This window comes from Lepidochelys kempii, chromosome 1 (assembly GCF_965140265.1).
Source record: "Lepidochelys kempii isolate rLepKem1 chromosome 1, rLepKem1.hap2, whole genome shotgun sequence".
Taxonomy (NCBI): domain Eukaryota; kingdom Metazoa; phylum Chordata; order Testudines; family Cheloniidae; genus Lepidochelys; species Lepidochelys kempii.
The window spans coordinates 55326276-55340815 of NC_133256.1; the positions used below are offsets into that span (position 1 = coordinate 55326276).

General features: G+C 43.3%; 1 protein-coding gene across 1 annotated transcript; it reads left to right on the top strand.

The window, feature by feature from the left end:
* Nucleotides 1-519: 519 nt before the first annotated feature.
* Nucleotides 520-6741, top strand: C1H13orf42 (chromosome 1 C13orf42 homolog). The gene is given in 4 exon segments (XM_073323333.1): nucleotides 520-905; nucleotides 4212-4263; nucleotides 5284-5419; nucleotides 6506-6741. Coding segments are annotated over 4 exon segments (810 nt in total).
* The last annotated feature ends 7799 nt before the right edge of the window (nucleotides 6742-14540 follow it).

A 14540-nucleotide genomic window follows, 5' to 3' on the forward strand; every position in this document is an offset into this window, starting at 1 on the left:
GCAAACACCCATTAATGGTCTGCTAAGCCATGTCTCATTATTTCTTAACCAAGAGGATATTTTTTGGACCTTAGAAGTAGTTCAGTACCATGGTCAGCACAAAGACATCTCGAATCTATGTAACTATAAGGTGAAGTAGACAGCTAACGGATCAAGGATGTGACACTGATGGAAACAAAAGAAAGCAACAATGGAGAGGAAAATGTCTTGTCTGATGCTGATGATTTGTATGGGGAGAGCAGAGGAAGGCATTTGACTTACTGTACCACGCTTTAATCAGAGAGAAAAGCAAAGCTGTTTAAGTGATGCAGATGTAACCGAAAACATTTTGTTGTGATCTTTAACAAAAAATTATATTGCAAGCAGCTGAAGAAGCAATAAACTTTTAGCCTGGTTCAAGTGAGCATCTGGCAAATCTGCCTTCCAGCTAACAAGAGACTCGGTTACTGACTAGCTAATTTTGCCTTAAAATCAAGAGGCTGAAGGAGACAAGGTACAGGGTGAAGAAAGTGGCACATTATGTTCAGAAAGATCCATTCAGTCTTTCACCCCAGCTCCCATAGGAGGAATCTGTCTGATGATATCCCTTGCTATGATGGCATAGGCTCTGCTGTAAGGCTGATCCGCAGCACCTCTATGTACACTCTTGGAGGGGAGCAGCAGAGACTCAATGAATCCTTGAAAAAATGCAAAAGTACCACCAGTATAGATTCGTGTGCATACTTCCCACAGAAAGAGGAAGACAGGGCCTGGATGTACTCCAAGACTCAACATTGCTTACAGTACTTACAGGATCTATTAGCTTTGAGAAAAAAATACCTTGACAGCATCAATGACTTAAAATCCATGAACATGACATCAGAAATTTCTCCGGTGTCAACGAAATCCTCCAAAACAGGGGAAAGGCCACTACACCCACTTCCTACCAGGCACTCCGCTAAGGTAAGGCCTATTGTATCTAAGCACAAGAAAATATTCTTGCCATGTGGTTACCTACCATTTGCCTTGACTGTGTAACATGTAGTTGCATAACCTCTTTTGGTTTTCTGTGTCAATGGTCTTTATTCAAGATCAAGTCCTCTTTTAAGTCCACTCTTATTGTGCCACCATTTGAAATAAAGAATAATTTAATGTTTACAAGCAGTCATACAATAGTGAATAAAGAGCGAATAAAGGTTGAGTAGTACCTGCTGAATTAAATTTGATTTTCTGTGTATCCTGGATGCAAACAGAAGAACTAAGGTATCAACCATAATCTGATGATTGTGCATGTTCCTTTAGGATCTAGATTTGACCTGATAACAGAACATTCTAAAGGAGCAGCTGACTGCTGCTGTCTCTGGGATCCTGGTGGTTTATGAGACCACAGTCAATCATGTGGGGTTTTTGTTAGTTTGAGGTTATCATTTGTGTTATTAAGTGCCACCAATTATAGCCCTCTACCAAGAATGGGGGGACCTGGTTATATTTCATCACTTTTAGAGGTAGGGTCCAATAACAGCCTTTTTTGGAGAACAGCTGGAGTGCTTTAATAGATTAAAATGGTGACAGATGCCATTTTCTATCTTCCCAACTCTGCCACAGACCTTCTGTGTGATCTTGGGCAAGTGACTTCATTGTGCCTCCATTCCCCATGCGTAAAAAGGGGATAATAATACTTCCCTTCTGCACAGGAGTGTTGTGAGGAAAATAAACCATAAATACTTAGAAGACACTCAGACAGTACAGTGATAGAGTCATGGAAGTACCTCAATAGGTAGAGAATCCTGGAGTGGGGGGAGATGAGAACACATAGGGCCTGTAAACACATATTTGGAGTGATGTGGCGTGTGCATGAGTCGAGATTTATCTGAATGTTTTGGGGAAAATGTGCGTGAGAGCGAGAAAGAGTTGGGTGTGTATGATGTCTGGAAAATGCATCCATAAAATAATTGTGTTCAAGGCTATCACATCAGATGGCACTTCATGGTTATCCACCTTGGTTGTTTATAGCTGTTACTGATTGGAGAGCTCAGTAATCCATTGAGATAAGTAGGAGGCTTTCTATTGACTTTGCATCAGGCCCCGTGTAAACTGCTTTGAAATTTTCTACACAGAGTACATTCTTTTATTGAACCACCATGATTTTCACTGAGCAGCCAGGTACAATGTCATCAGCAGTACTAGTTTTGTCATCGCTACAAGTTTCACTGCCTGCCACGGGGACACAGCCAGTATTAGTTCTCAATGCTCCATTCACTAGAAAGCTGCTGCTAACTAATACACTGGCAGATGCTTTAGAAACAGAAAACAAAATTTTGCACTTCACTGTCATTACACTCAGAACTTTGAAGTAGTCTGTATGAAAGGTGCTATCTCCAACCATTTTACAGAGTAAAGAATCATACAGTTGAAAAATCGAATGCAGCCTTTCCTTTCAGTTGCAGTTTTGGATCTCATGTATCTGAACTGTTTTGTTTGCATCTGCTCAGAAATGAGGCTGATTCAGCCTGGCTTGATTCAGTTAGATACAGAGCTCCCAGCAGTGGAAAGGCTGCCTGCCAGAGTATTGTGTTCATGCAAAGTGGCCACAATCCCTCCTTTGACAGCAGAGCCACAGCTGGCCTGTGCAGGGCCCACAGTGGGTGCAAGCGGGGCAGTGTGGGGAGGGGACAGAGGGCTGACTCGCTGCATCCCTTGGGACTCTCTATCAGCAAGGCATTGACCACACTTTGAAGTCAACCTCCCATGGCAGAAGCCCTGAAGGAGAACACTGGTTCAAATGCTGCCTACCCTCCCACAAGGACAAATTCACCTTTGGATATAGTAGCTTCTGCTACTGCATAGGGGGTGCAAATTGTGCCAGTGGGGGCTGAATGAAGCCTAAAAATTTCTGGTACCAGAGACCATATTTTCTAATGCTTTATGGGCCTGATCCAATGCCCACTCTGATCAATGGCAGTTTTCACATGACTTCAGTGGGCTTTGGATCAGGACCTACATTGGTATCATATTCGGTACACTGATGCTCAGTAAATAATGGAGGGGAAGAAGAATTAAGATGCATTGGCAAGGGGAGATGGAGACATTTGTAAAGAGATGAATAATCAAGGAGAGGGAAAGATCCACAATAGACACACTGAGATCTAGGAGGAGTGTGGCTTGCGCTATGCCGATGGGTGCCAGTATAAGAACCTTTTCATATGGATAAGTAGTCTAGGAATTTATGACACACCCTCCCTATAGTTAGTTGGGGTTGGTTCCCTTTTGATTCATGGGAGATTGACAGGCACTGGGGTCACTAACTCCATTGCCATCAGTGGTAGAATTCTGGATCTACCCTTGTGTAACAGAGCAGAATTTGGCCGAGTCAACACAGTGGCAAAGGATGCAAAACACTGCCAACTACAGTAGGTGCTGTAGAATAGATCTTACAGACAGAGGGTCCTTACATTTCCTGAGTGGGTTGTTATAGTGCTATGTACAATAGAAAATTTCTCTTTTAAAAAAAAAAGGAACTCTGATTTAACAAACAAATGCAGCTCTCATTTTCAAAGGTCTGGAGTATTAGGTCATCAGATTATAACTGACTCGTTCTTATGTATGACCAGCCTTGATTCCTGCTGGAGTGTTAACTCTACCAGCCTCCTGCTCATAAATGGATAATGTATGACATCAGCAGGATACTCTATACAGTGAGTCATTCTCACCAACACAAGCGGGTCGGTCACTGCACCGTAACACTGGCTTTGAAGAAAGGGGTTCTGAAGGACTCCGGAAGTAATCCAGAATACCACGGGTTATTTGGCTGCTTTCTAAATGGTACTTTTATTTAGTGATCACATGTTTCTTTTTAAACACAGGGATGTATTGTTTTGTACGTCACTATCTGCTTGCATTAACATTACCTTCAGTGAAAATTCATTTCTCTTTCTCTACATGATGAGGAATTAGTAGAAATGCACTCACCAAACACTAAGGAGGTTTGGATTTGGATCTGAATGGCTGTCTCTATAACAGGCTGAACCAAAGCCTGGTTACTGAATGGTATCTGACCTTTGGGTCTGGATTCAGGCTCAAACTTTGACCCTGGGGCTCGTCCTGAGGGAAAAATAATTTGTGTCTTGGATGATATTGACAAGACGTTTTCTTTAAACTGTCTTCTAACCATTAAGGGCCAGATGTAATAGCAGTCACTAGTCAGTAGGTGTGAAGTGGCTGCTTCCTTTTAGCACTCCTATTGATGCAAGTCACCCCAAAGAGGTTAGGGAGCAAAGAAGCTAGGTCAAGCTTTATTCATCCCCTCACCAGCCTATAGAGCAGAGAGCTGCATCCTTCAAAGATATCTCGGAGAGTCAGGGAGGTAGTGTGGTAGGGACACACTGCTCTCAATGGCACAGTCTGGCCTTAAACCGAGTGAGAACATAAGCAGTCCTTACTTGGGCAGAACTCCGAGGACAGTCAATGGGAGTTTTGTCTATACAGACACTGCAGTACATAGAAACTCCAAGAAGTGTTACTCTATTGTCATAACTATTTCAGTTTTTACACACAGAAATGTTTATTGAAGAGAGATTTTTAAACCCTACTGGTTTTCATTTGGGGTTATCACCACACTATCAAATTGTCCCCCTTTAGTGGCACAAAAGCCTCCTTCCTCCTTAAATAGACTTTATGCACAAAGACCTCAGTTTCCACATAGGCACCAAAATAAGTGGGCAGATTTTCAGAAGAGCTCAGAATATTGAGTGCCGAGGGCTGTTTGAAACTCTACCCCTGCATGTCAGGACACGAGATGTTGGCTGACAAGCACTTTGAAAATCTGGCCCTAGCTGTTGTGGGGGAGGGCAGGTGCTGAGTATTTGAAAATCTGGCCCATTAGTACCAAGAGGTTCAACCTGTTTGGGAGGCAGTGTCTCCTAATGGGTAGTGCCTGGGTCTGGCATTCAGGAGGTATGGGTTCTACTGCTCGCTGTAGCACTGGCCTGCTGGGTCTTGGGCAAGTCACTTTCCTTCTCCAAGCCTCAATTCCCCATCTGTAAATTGGGGATAATGATCCTGACTTCCTGTCTAAGTGCTCTGAGATCTCCTGATGAAAAGAGCAATATAAGCACTAGGTATTTGTGGACAATTCTTAGCTTGGTATGAACTATGGACTAAAGATGGGCCCAAATAAAATCAAAATTTGGGCTGTTTGGATCCAGCTGCAACTCCGCTTTGCATGGTTCTCTTATTAAGAAGTAGTTCTATATTATTCTCAATGTACTTATTTCTTACACATTTGTTCAACAGATATCAATGGAGAAAAGAGTCCCACAGCCCAATTCAGATGTAAGAGAGGCAATAGCCTTCTTGGACTCAGTGATTGCAGATCTGGATGCAGAGAGATCGCAGAAAGTTCCTGTGACAGATCTCCCAAACGTGGATGTTGACTTTGATGGTGAAGTCTATATAGTACATCTAAAATACTATTACTAAGGGAAGAGGGGTGGAGGCATGAAGGGAAAATATGTGGATCATAAAAATGTCACACTCCAATTTCTACAACAGGTAGTCTTGTTTATAGAGCTGTTAAAAATATCAGCAGAATAGTCCTTATCTATAGGTGACTGAAATATATCTTTCTATATAGATTGATCTCTTTCCTCATTCAGAAATGGTTGGCTGATATTGGTCAACCTTATAAACCAAAAACTCACTGACAGGCACCAGTGTGCAAATATTGGATTGGGGGAGGGGTATCACTGACAATTCAATCAATACACTTATTTCAGGTTGATCCAAAAAATGAATTTTTCTGAAAAAAATCTGATTAATTGAAAAGTCAGAAAACAAGTAGTTTTTGGTTGAATGAAACATCGTGTTTGCTCTGACATGAAATGCTTTGTTTGGATTTCAAGCTTCTCCCTCCCCCTCTCCCCAGTTTAAAATAAAGCTAAAGGTGATTTTGAAACCAAAATTCATTTGGAATCAAACTAAATATTTTGTTTCAAAGAGGTTGAAGTGAAACATTACTTTTGGGGAAATTTGAGAGGTTCCACCCTCCTCTCCCACTACAACCGTTTGCTGAAAAGGACACAAATTCACAGAATATCAGAGTTGGAAGGGACCTCAGAAGGTCATCAAGTCCAATCCCCTGCTCAAAGCAGGGCCAGTCCCCAATTTTTGCCCCAGATCCTGAAATGGCCCCCTCAAGGACTGAACTCACAACCCTGGGTTTAGGAGGCCGATGCTCAAACCACCAAGCTATCCTTATCAGCCAACTAAAATCTGCATTTTTCACCAAGAAAAGTTTTTGTTGAAAGATCTTGCCAGCCTACCTATAAGCTAGAGATAAAGTACAGAAAATTTTAGTCAGAAAGTGAAATTCAGACATTCCTAAAGTAGAAGTCATTATGAAAACTTCACTATGTTACTCAGCATTACTTCTAGAAAGGACTTAATTAACATCCTCCTTTGTCAATTACTAGCTGAATGTCAACATTCATTGGGAAGCTATTAACTAGAACTATCTTCTGTCTTTCAGTTGCTACCAGCACTCGTGAGCACAGTTTACATTCAAACTGGATTCTCCGTGCCCCCCAGAGGCACTCCCAAGATGCCTTGCACATAGAGGCAGCAAGCCAGTCTAAAAGAAACAGCCAGAGAAGAACAACTGGCTCCAGAAAGAGATTGGAAAGATATCCAATTTATTTACCCAAAGCAGTGGAAGGGGCATTCAGCACTTTAAAATTTAAACCAAAATCATGTAAGAAGGACTAGCCCCAGCTGGAAGATAGCTATATGAAAAGCTAGAATGTGTAGCAGTTACTTCTCTTGGTAAGCTCTGGCCCACCCAACACTGCAGCAGGTACATAACAGTGCATGTTAACTGAAGGCTTTTTATGCTGTTTGTATTGTGAGCCATGGCTATTCCAGGTTTGCAGTGACATTGGAGCATAGCTCATTGAGTTCACGGTGCCTAACAATACTGCTTTATCATTGGGTGCGGGGGAAGCGCCAACTTGGCAAGTGTTTTCCAGTGTTATTGGAAGCAATGATTTCAGCATTGCCTGGTGCAGTCATCTCTCTCCTGCCTCTAGTGCTACAAAGCAGTTCTATTGATCTTTGGTGAATATTTGCACCAGGAGTTCCAATTTCAGGGCAGCGAAATGGACTTTCCTCATCTTTGCAGGAGAGGATTTAGTGTGTGCCATCATCAGTCCCATGACCTGAGAGCACGCAGTGGCACCAACGAGAGGCTGTGGAGAAGGCAGCCTTGAAAGGGCCTTAAAAATAACAGCAATAAGAGCATCAGCATGAGCAGGGATGTGTTGAGACAATTCTCTCACTGTGTGCTAGAAAAGTCAAGAAGTTCCTGTACTCTGCTCTCTGATGGAAACTGTTTTGATGTGGGAGAAGCACAGAAGCTTCCTTGCAGGTGGAGATTTGTGCAATTCTTTTCATAGGTTACAAAAAATAAAAAAAATTCCTCAACCATATATTTGAATATCCCAGATGCTGATCAAGCCTTACCTAGATGATGGGAATTTAAAACATTTATATGCACTCCTATAGGTGTGTAATATCTTTGAACAGTAGCATTTGTGAACAAACAGGACATGGACTACTCTCTAATCCGGGGTGGGGGGAGGAAATCATGAACATAAATCCTAGTACATCAGCACTAGTTTATGCCCATTACCTGGACATCTGTGTTCATTAAGACCTCCAGTAAACACTGGAAAAAACGTGTACTATAGAGGTGCTTCTAAGAAGGTGCTTTTACCTTAGTCATGCTACATAAGCCATTTGGAATTTTTATGACATACAGTATGTCTATTTCTCTAACGAATAGCAAAGTAAAACCTCATGGACTACACTGAAGCATTCCCACCATGTTGCACTGGCTGTTTGGACCAGGCACTGCCATTATGAGTCCCTAGTTTTTGTCTGAACCTCATCCAGGTTAAAGTTGACTTTCTTCAGAATCTGAAAGAAAAGCAAGTTAGAGAAAGTCTATTTTGCTCCAGTGTCTTTTCTTTCTATTGGCCTTCAGTCAGTACTGATCCTTGGTGCATGGCTTATTGGACATGAAATTTACTATTTTAACTGTGTCTGCAATGGGCTACACTCACCTCTCATGAGCACCTGTTGGCCAAGTGCGTGTGCCTGCACTCTCTCTCTGTCTTTGTGGTGGGTCTTTGCTGACTCAGCCCTCCAGCCAAGTCTCTCACACACACAATCTGTCTGTGAGTAAAAGCACAGCAAACTCCTTCTGGGGTATAAGTCCAACAGGGGCCTCTCTCAGTAACATCTCTCTCAAGTTGTCCCTGCTCTGGTATAGAGCAATGCCCCAGGGCTCCCTCCCTGGAGGCAATGTCTTCACCCTCTCAGGTCCTTTCTGGCCACAGCTCTCAAGCTGGCCAATGCAGTTCAGTTGTCCTTCTAGGGTGTATCAAGGTCCAGGCCACTTTCCCAGTGGCTGGTGGGGGTGCAGGGTGGTCCCAGCCCAGGGACCCTATAGATAGCAGCTGTGCCATGTCCCTTTATCTAAGCCACACTGCTGCTCTAATTCCCTGGGCCACTTCCCCATGGGTCCAGTACATTCTTCACACTTACCTCAGGGCCTTGTCCTGGTGGAGTCCCAGCAGCCAGCCCAGAGCTCCTTCACATTCCCCCAGGGTTCTGCCAGCATTACTCTGTCCAAGGCCAGCCGGCCATACTCCTCCTACTCTAGCAAAGAACTAAACTCTCTCTGGCCCTGCAGCTCTTCTTATACTAGCTTGTTGGTTCCTGATTGGCTGCTTCTGACACAGCTGCTCTAGGCAGCTTGAAGGATTTCTCTACTGCCCTTTTCTGGGGTAGGGTGTGGCAGGGCCTCAGGCCTCCAGCAGGGGGCCTCCGGACCTAGTTCACCCTGTCACAGTGTCCCTTGTGAATTGGGAAGGTACTTTGCACAACTCCCTGCCATTTCTATGTTCAGCATTTCTGCTATACAAGGGACTTGGGTAAAGATCCAGAGGCAGGGACTGCTGAATTAATCAGTTTATTGCATTGTAACCTTCATGAGCATCATGCATGCTGTACTGTAACATTTACTAGACAGCAAGTGTTATAGATCTGCATTTCTATTGCTTCTTGACAGACTTACTTGACCAGGATTCCTGCCACTGGCTAAACATTCTTCAGATCTTATTGAGTTAGGATGCTGTTCTTCACCTGATAGGAGAGTGCCAAGGAATCAGCTGTTCACTGCTGACACCTGCTGATTGAATAACATCCTTTTTTTTCTTTCTAATGATATTCATGAACTGAGTTTGCTTCTGTTACACTTCAATTTTACATGTTGTTCCTCTACATTCAGCTTAGCCTGTAGTCCTGCCCAATCAAGCAACATAAATTCTGCCAACATCATCCAGAAAGTCTGATGCCATGTTGAAGCAATAAATTGGGGTATAAATGTAGCCTGTTGCTCATAGACTATAATGGTAGAAGCAACCATCATAGTCATCTAGTCTGACCTCCTGCATATTGCAGGCCACAGAACCTCACCCATCTACTCCTGAAATAGGCCCAGAACCTCTGGCTGAGTTAGTAAAGTCCTCAACTCTTGATTTAAAGACTTCAAGTTACAGAGAGTCTAGCATTTACTCTAGTTCAAACCAGCAAGTCACCCATGCCCCAAGTTGCAGAGGAAGGTGAAAAAAGCCCCAGGTTTTCTGCCAGTCTGACCTGAGGAAAAATTCCTTCCCGACCCCAGATATGGCAATCAGTTAGACCCTGAGCATGTGGGCAACCTACCAGTCAGACACCTGGAAAAGAATTCTCTCTTGTAACTCAGAGCCATCCCCATATAGTGTCCCATCTCCAGCCATTGGAGATATTTGCTAACAGCAGTCACAGATTGGCTACATGCCGTTGTAGGCAGTCTCATCATACCATTCCCTCCATAAACTTATCAAGCTCAGTTTTGAACGTATGGAAACCAGCTAGATTTTTTGCCCTTACTGCTCCCTTTGGAAGGCTGTTCCAGAACTTCACTCCTCTGATGGTCAGAAACCTTCGTCTAATTTCAAGCATAAACGTAATTGATGGCTAATTTATATCCATTTGTTTTTGTGCCAACATTGGCCCTTAAATAACTCCTTTCCCTCCCTGGTGTTTATCCCTCTGATGTATTTACAGAGCGAAATCATAACTCCCCCTCATCTTTCATTTTGTTAGGCAAAACAAGCCAAGCTCCTTAAATCTCCTCTCAAAAGGTAGAAATTCTCAATTCCTCTGATCATTCTAGTAGCCCTTCTCTGCACCTATTGCAGTTTGAATTAATCTTTTTTAAACATGGGAGACCAGAATTGTACACACTATTCCAGATGAAGTCTCACCAGTACCTTGTATAACGGCAATAACACTTCTCTATCCCTGTTCAAAATACCTCACCTGATGCATCCTAGGATTGCATTAGCCTTTTCCATGGCCACATCACATTGGTGGCTCATAATCATCCTGTGATCAACCAATACACCCAGGTCTTTCTCACCCTCTGTCGCTTCCAACTGATGCCTCCCCAGTTTATAACAAAAATTCTAGTTGTTAGTCCCTACTTATATGACCTTGCACTTTGCACTATTAAATTTCATCCCATTTCTTTTACTCCAATTTTAAAGGTCATCCGTATCTTCTTGTATGATATTCCAGTCATCCTCCATATTGGCAATACCTCTCAACTTTGTGTCATCTGTACATTTTATTAGCACTCTCCCACTTTTTGTGCCAAGGACTGTAATAAAAATGTTAAATAAGATTGGTTCCAAGATTGATCCTTGAGGAACTCGTCTAGTAACCTCCCTCCAGACTGACAGTTCACCTTTCAGCATGAGCCGTTGTAGTGTCTCCTTTATCCACCTTTTAATTCTCATATTAATCCCCATTTTCTATAATTTGATAGTTTCCCATGTGGAACTGTATCAACTGCTTTACTAAAATTCAGGCAGATTAGACCTACTGCATTTCCTTTGTCTAGAAAATCAGTTATCTTCTCAAAGAAAGAGATCAGGTTGGTCTGGCACGATCTACCTTTTGTAAAACCATGTTGTATTCAATCCCAATTACTGTTAACCTCTGTCTTTAACGACTTTCGCTTTCAAAATTGGTTCTAATACAACTGAGGTTAAACTAACAGGCTTGTAGTTTCCCAGATCACTATTTTTTTTTCCTTTTAAAAATATAGATACTAGATTTGGAATTCTCTAGTCATAGGGTACAATCTCCAGGTTTACGGAGTCATTACAAAATCCTTGCTAGTGGGTTTACAATGTCATGTGCCTTTAATATTCTTGGATGGAGATTATCCAGGATCCCCAATTTGGTCCCATTAAGCAGTTTGAATTTGGCTTCAGCCTGGGATGTGGTAATTTTTACTTCCACATCCTTGTTCCTATTAGCCACCCTGCCATTGCCCCCAAGCTCCTCATTAACCTCATTAAAAACTGAGCCAAAGCATTCATGTAGGTTTTGGGCCATGCCTAGATTATCTTTGATCTCCACCCCATCCTCAGTGTTTAGTGGTCCCACTTCTTATTTCCTTAGATTTATATATTGGTTTTAATTTCCTTTGCAAGGTCCAACTCTGGTCAGCTTTTGGAAGTTCTTATCTTTTCCCTACACTTCCTGACCTCCAAGAAGTAGCTTTCCTTGCTGAACCATCCCTTCTACCATTCCTTTTAGGCTTTCTGCTTTTTCTTAATAACATATTTGAGATGCTCATTCATCCAGTTTGGTCTGCAACACTTTCCTATGAATTTTTCCCCTTGCTTGGGATGTAGGTAGTTTCTGCAACTTTGACTTAAAGTAATTCCAAACCTCCTCCATATTCAGATCCTTGAGGTTTTCAGTCAGGTCCACTTCCCTAACTCATTCCCTTAATTTCTTTAAAGTTTACATTTTTGAAATCAAGAACCCTAGTTGCAGATCTGTTTTTGTTTATCCTTCCGTTTAGTTTAAACCAAATTAACTCATGATCACTCAAACCAAGGTGGTCCTCTACAGCCAGTTCTTCTATGAGATCATTGCTACTTACCTGCCCCACCACGTTGGCACCTCCTATATTGTGGCCCTGCCCACTCTTTAGAGAAGGATAAAACTGCTTCAGGGCAGCTCTAACATCAGCTCAGCTGCAATGGTTTCCTAGGCACCATTCAGCAACCAAGAAGAGGTGGAGCACAGGATGCTTCTGCCACACACCCTCTCTTCGCAGACATGGCCCTTATGCTGAGGGTCTGGGAGGGTAGCATAAAGTCACTTTGGCAGCTTTATGCCGTCCCAGGAACCTGCAGAAGGCTATTCCCTGGGGGCCATTTCCACTGGGTTTTTGACCACCTCAAGCTGCTAGTGTGTTTAGGAGGCAGATCGTGATGGAAAAGCCGACCCATAATCTTTCTGAAGAACAGTAATTAAAGTACATTATGAGACACACACACATTGGTAACATGGATCATAAAAAGGCTTTTAAACAATATTCAACTCCTCTGTATTGGCTTCAGTGCCAATTTCAGAGATTTTACTCATATACTGGTCATTTTGCTTTTATTTTAAAGATGCACATGGGTGGGGCAAAACCAGACCAGTTGAACACTTCCCACTCATACCATCTTCTCTCTCCTTGAAAGGCTCCCGTGTCATTTTGTTGCCACTGTGCTGTGGAGGTGCTCCCACTGCTGGGCAGCACATAGTCCCTTGTGTGATATACGGGCTTTAGTTTGATGACTAAGAGAACAAAAAGGCATCCTAACAATTCTTTGGACTCATTTTCTTAGCCTTTACTTTAAATCCCCCCTTCATTAAACTTAGGGAAATTTAAACTAAACAAAAAAGCAGCTTCCCTAATTAAAGCCCCTTTCAAAGTTTAAGATAAGGTCTGAGTGCCTCATTTCCATATTTAATGGATCACTTCATTAACCTGATTGCAAGGTGCTGCCTTTCATACTTTCACTCCCAGAACTTTTCTGTGGGGCAAGTGCCCTTCAGTACCAGTGCTGTTAGCATGAGCTTGGTCATGCACACAACATACAGCTGTCACAGAGTCCCTGGGCGATGCTCTGGAACTGCTCCCCATGAAGCTAGTCAGGACTCTGGGGAAGTCTCCTCTCTGGGAGCAGACTGTCTTCAGGACACAAAGCTCACACAGCTTCCACCTTCCTGGGTCTGACCTCGGAGCATTCAGCATCCTCTGCCCCTCTGTGCGCTTCCGACAGCGAGTCCGCTCAGGCGGGGTCCTGGGGAAGCCAGAGGGTCCTGCAGCCCAACTTCACAGTCAGATGTGACTCTCAGCCAGCCAGTAAAACAGAGGTTTATTAAATGACAGGAACATGGTCTAAAACAGAGCTTGTAGGTGCAGAGAACAGGACCCCTCAGCTGGGTCCATTTTGGGGGGCAGTGAGCCAGACAACCACGTCTGCCCTTCACTCCATGTCCCAGCCAGCCCCAAACTGAAAACTCCCTCCAGCCCCTCCTCCTCTGGGCTTTGTTCCTTTCCTGGGCCAGGACGTCATCTGATTCCTTTGTTCTCCAACCCTTTCGCTCTCACCTTGCAGGGGGGAAGGGCCCAGGCCATCAGTGGCCAGGAAACAGGGCGTCGGCCATTCTCTGTGTCCAGACTCCTGCACACACCTGCCCTCTAGGGCTCTGCAGTGATCATACACTCTTATCCCACCACCTAGATACTTAAGAACTGCATAGAGGAAACTGAGGCACCCCCACACTATTCAGAGGAAACATTAAGAACAGTCCCACTTCGTCACAACAGCATTAGGGTTTGAGCTTGCACCATTGACTTCAATGGGTGAGTTAGCAGTGACCTTAGTAGGTGCAAGATCAGACTTTTCGTGTCTATTGCTAATATCATGAAAGAACTGTGCACATGCAAAAGAGCTCCTTCATACTACTGCTGAGTACCAGAGCCCTGGAAGAGTTTACTGATGCGCTCCTTTAATCAAACCAGTGAGACCCAATAGCAAGGTACATAAATGAGGAGCTTTATTGATCGTATCTGCACTATATGAGTATTCACACAACACTGATCTCCCAAAGCCCTGTCCCAGCATGCATTCGGCTCAGTAAAACCTGGGACAGATTCTCAGGAGAGAGTCTCTTCTTTTGTTGTTTCAAAGTCCCAATATTCCCGAGGCTCACTCCGAGTGACTAGCACTTGTGACACTGTTGGGCCATAGTATCACAGGGATTCTTTGTATTAATTGCTCTCACACATACACACCCCTTGGCTGCTGTGAAATGAAAGAAATAATACACTAAAAATCAAATAACTTCAGGGGGAAGAAGTCTTCTGAAGAAATCAAGCCTATGGGACGTAAAGCCACTTTGTTTATATCATCATTCTGCATAAATCATTGGCAGATGCAGAAGTAGTTCAGATGGTGGGTGTGTAATGGAAGTTGGCAGCTGGACAAGATGTCCACTCCAATTTGAATATTTCAGTGCTGTACAGTTACAGTTAAGACAGAAGGTGTCAGCACAGCCATTGTAAAAGCATGTCTAGGAGAAGTCCTAGGCAGTGCACAAGG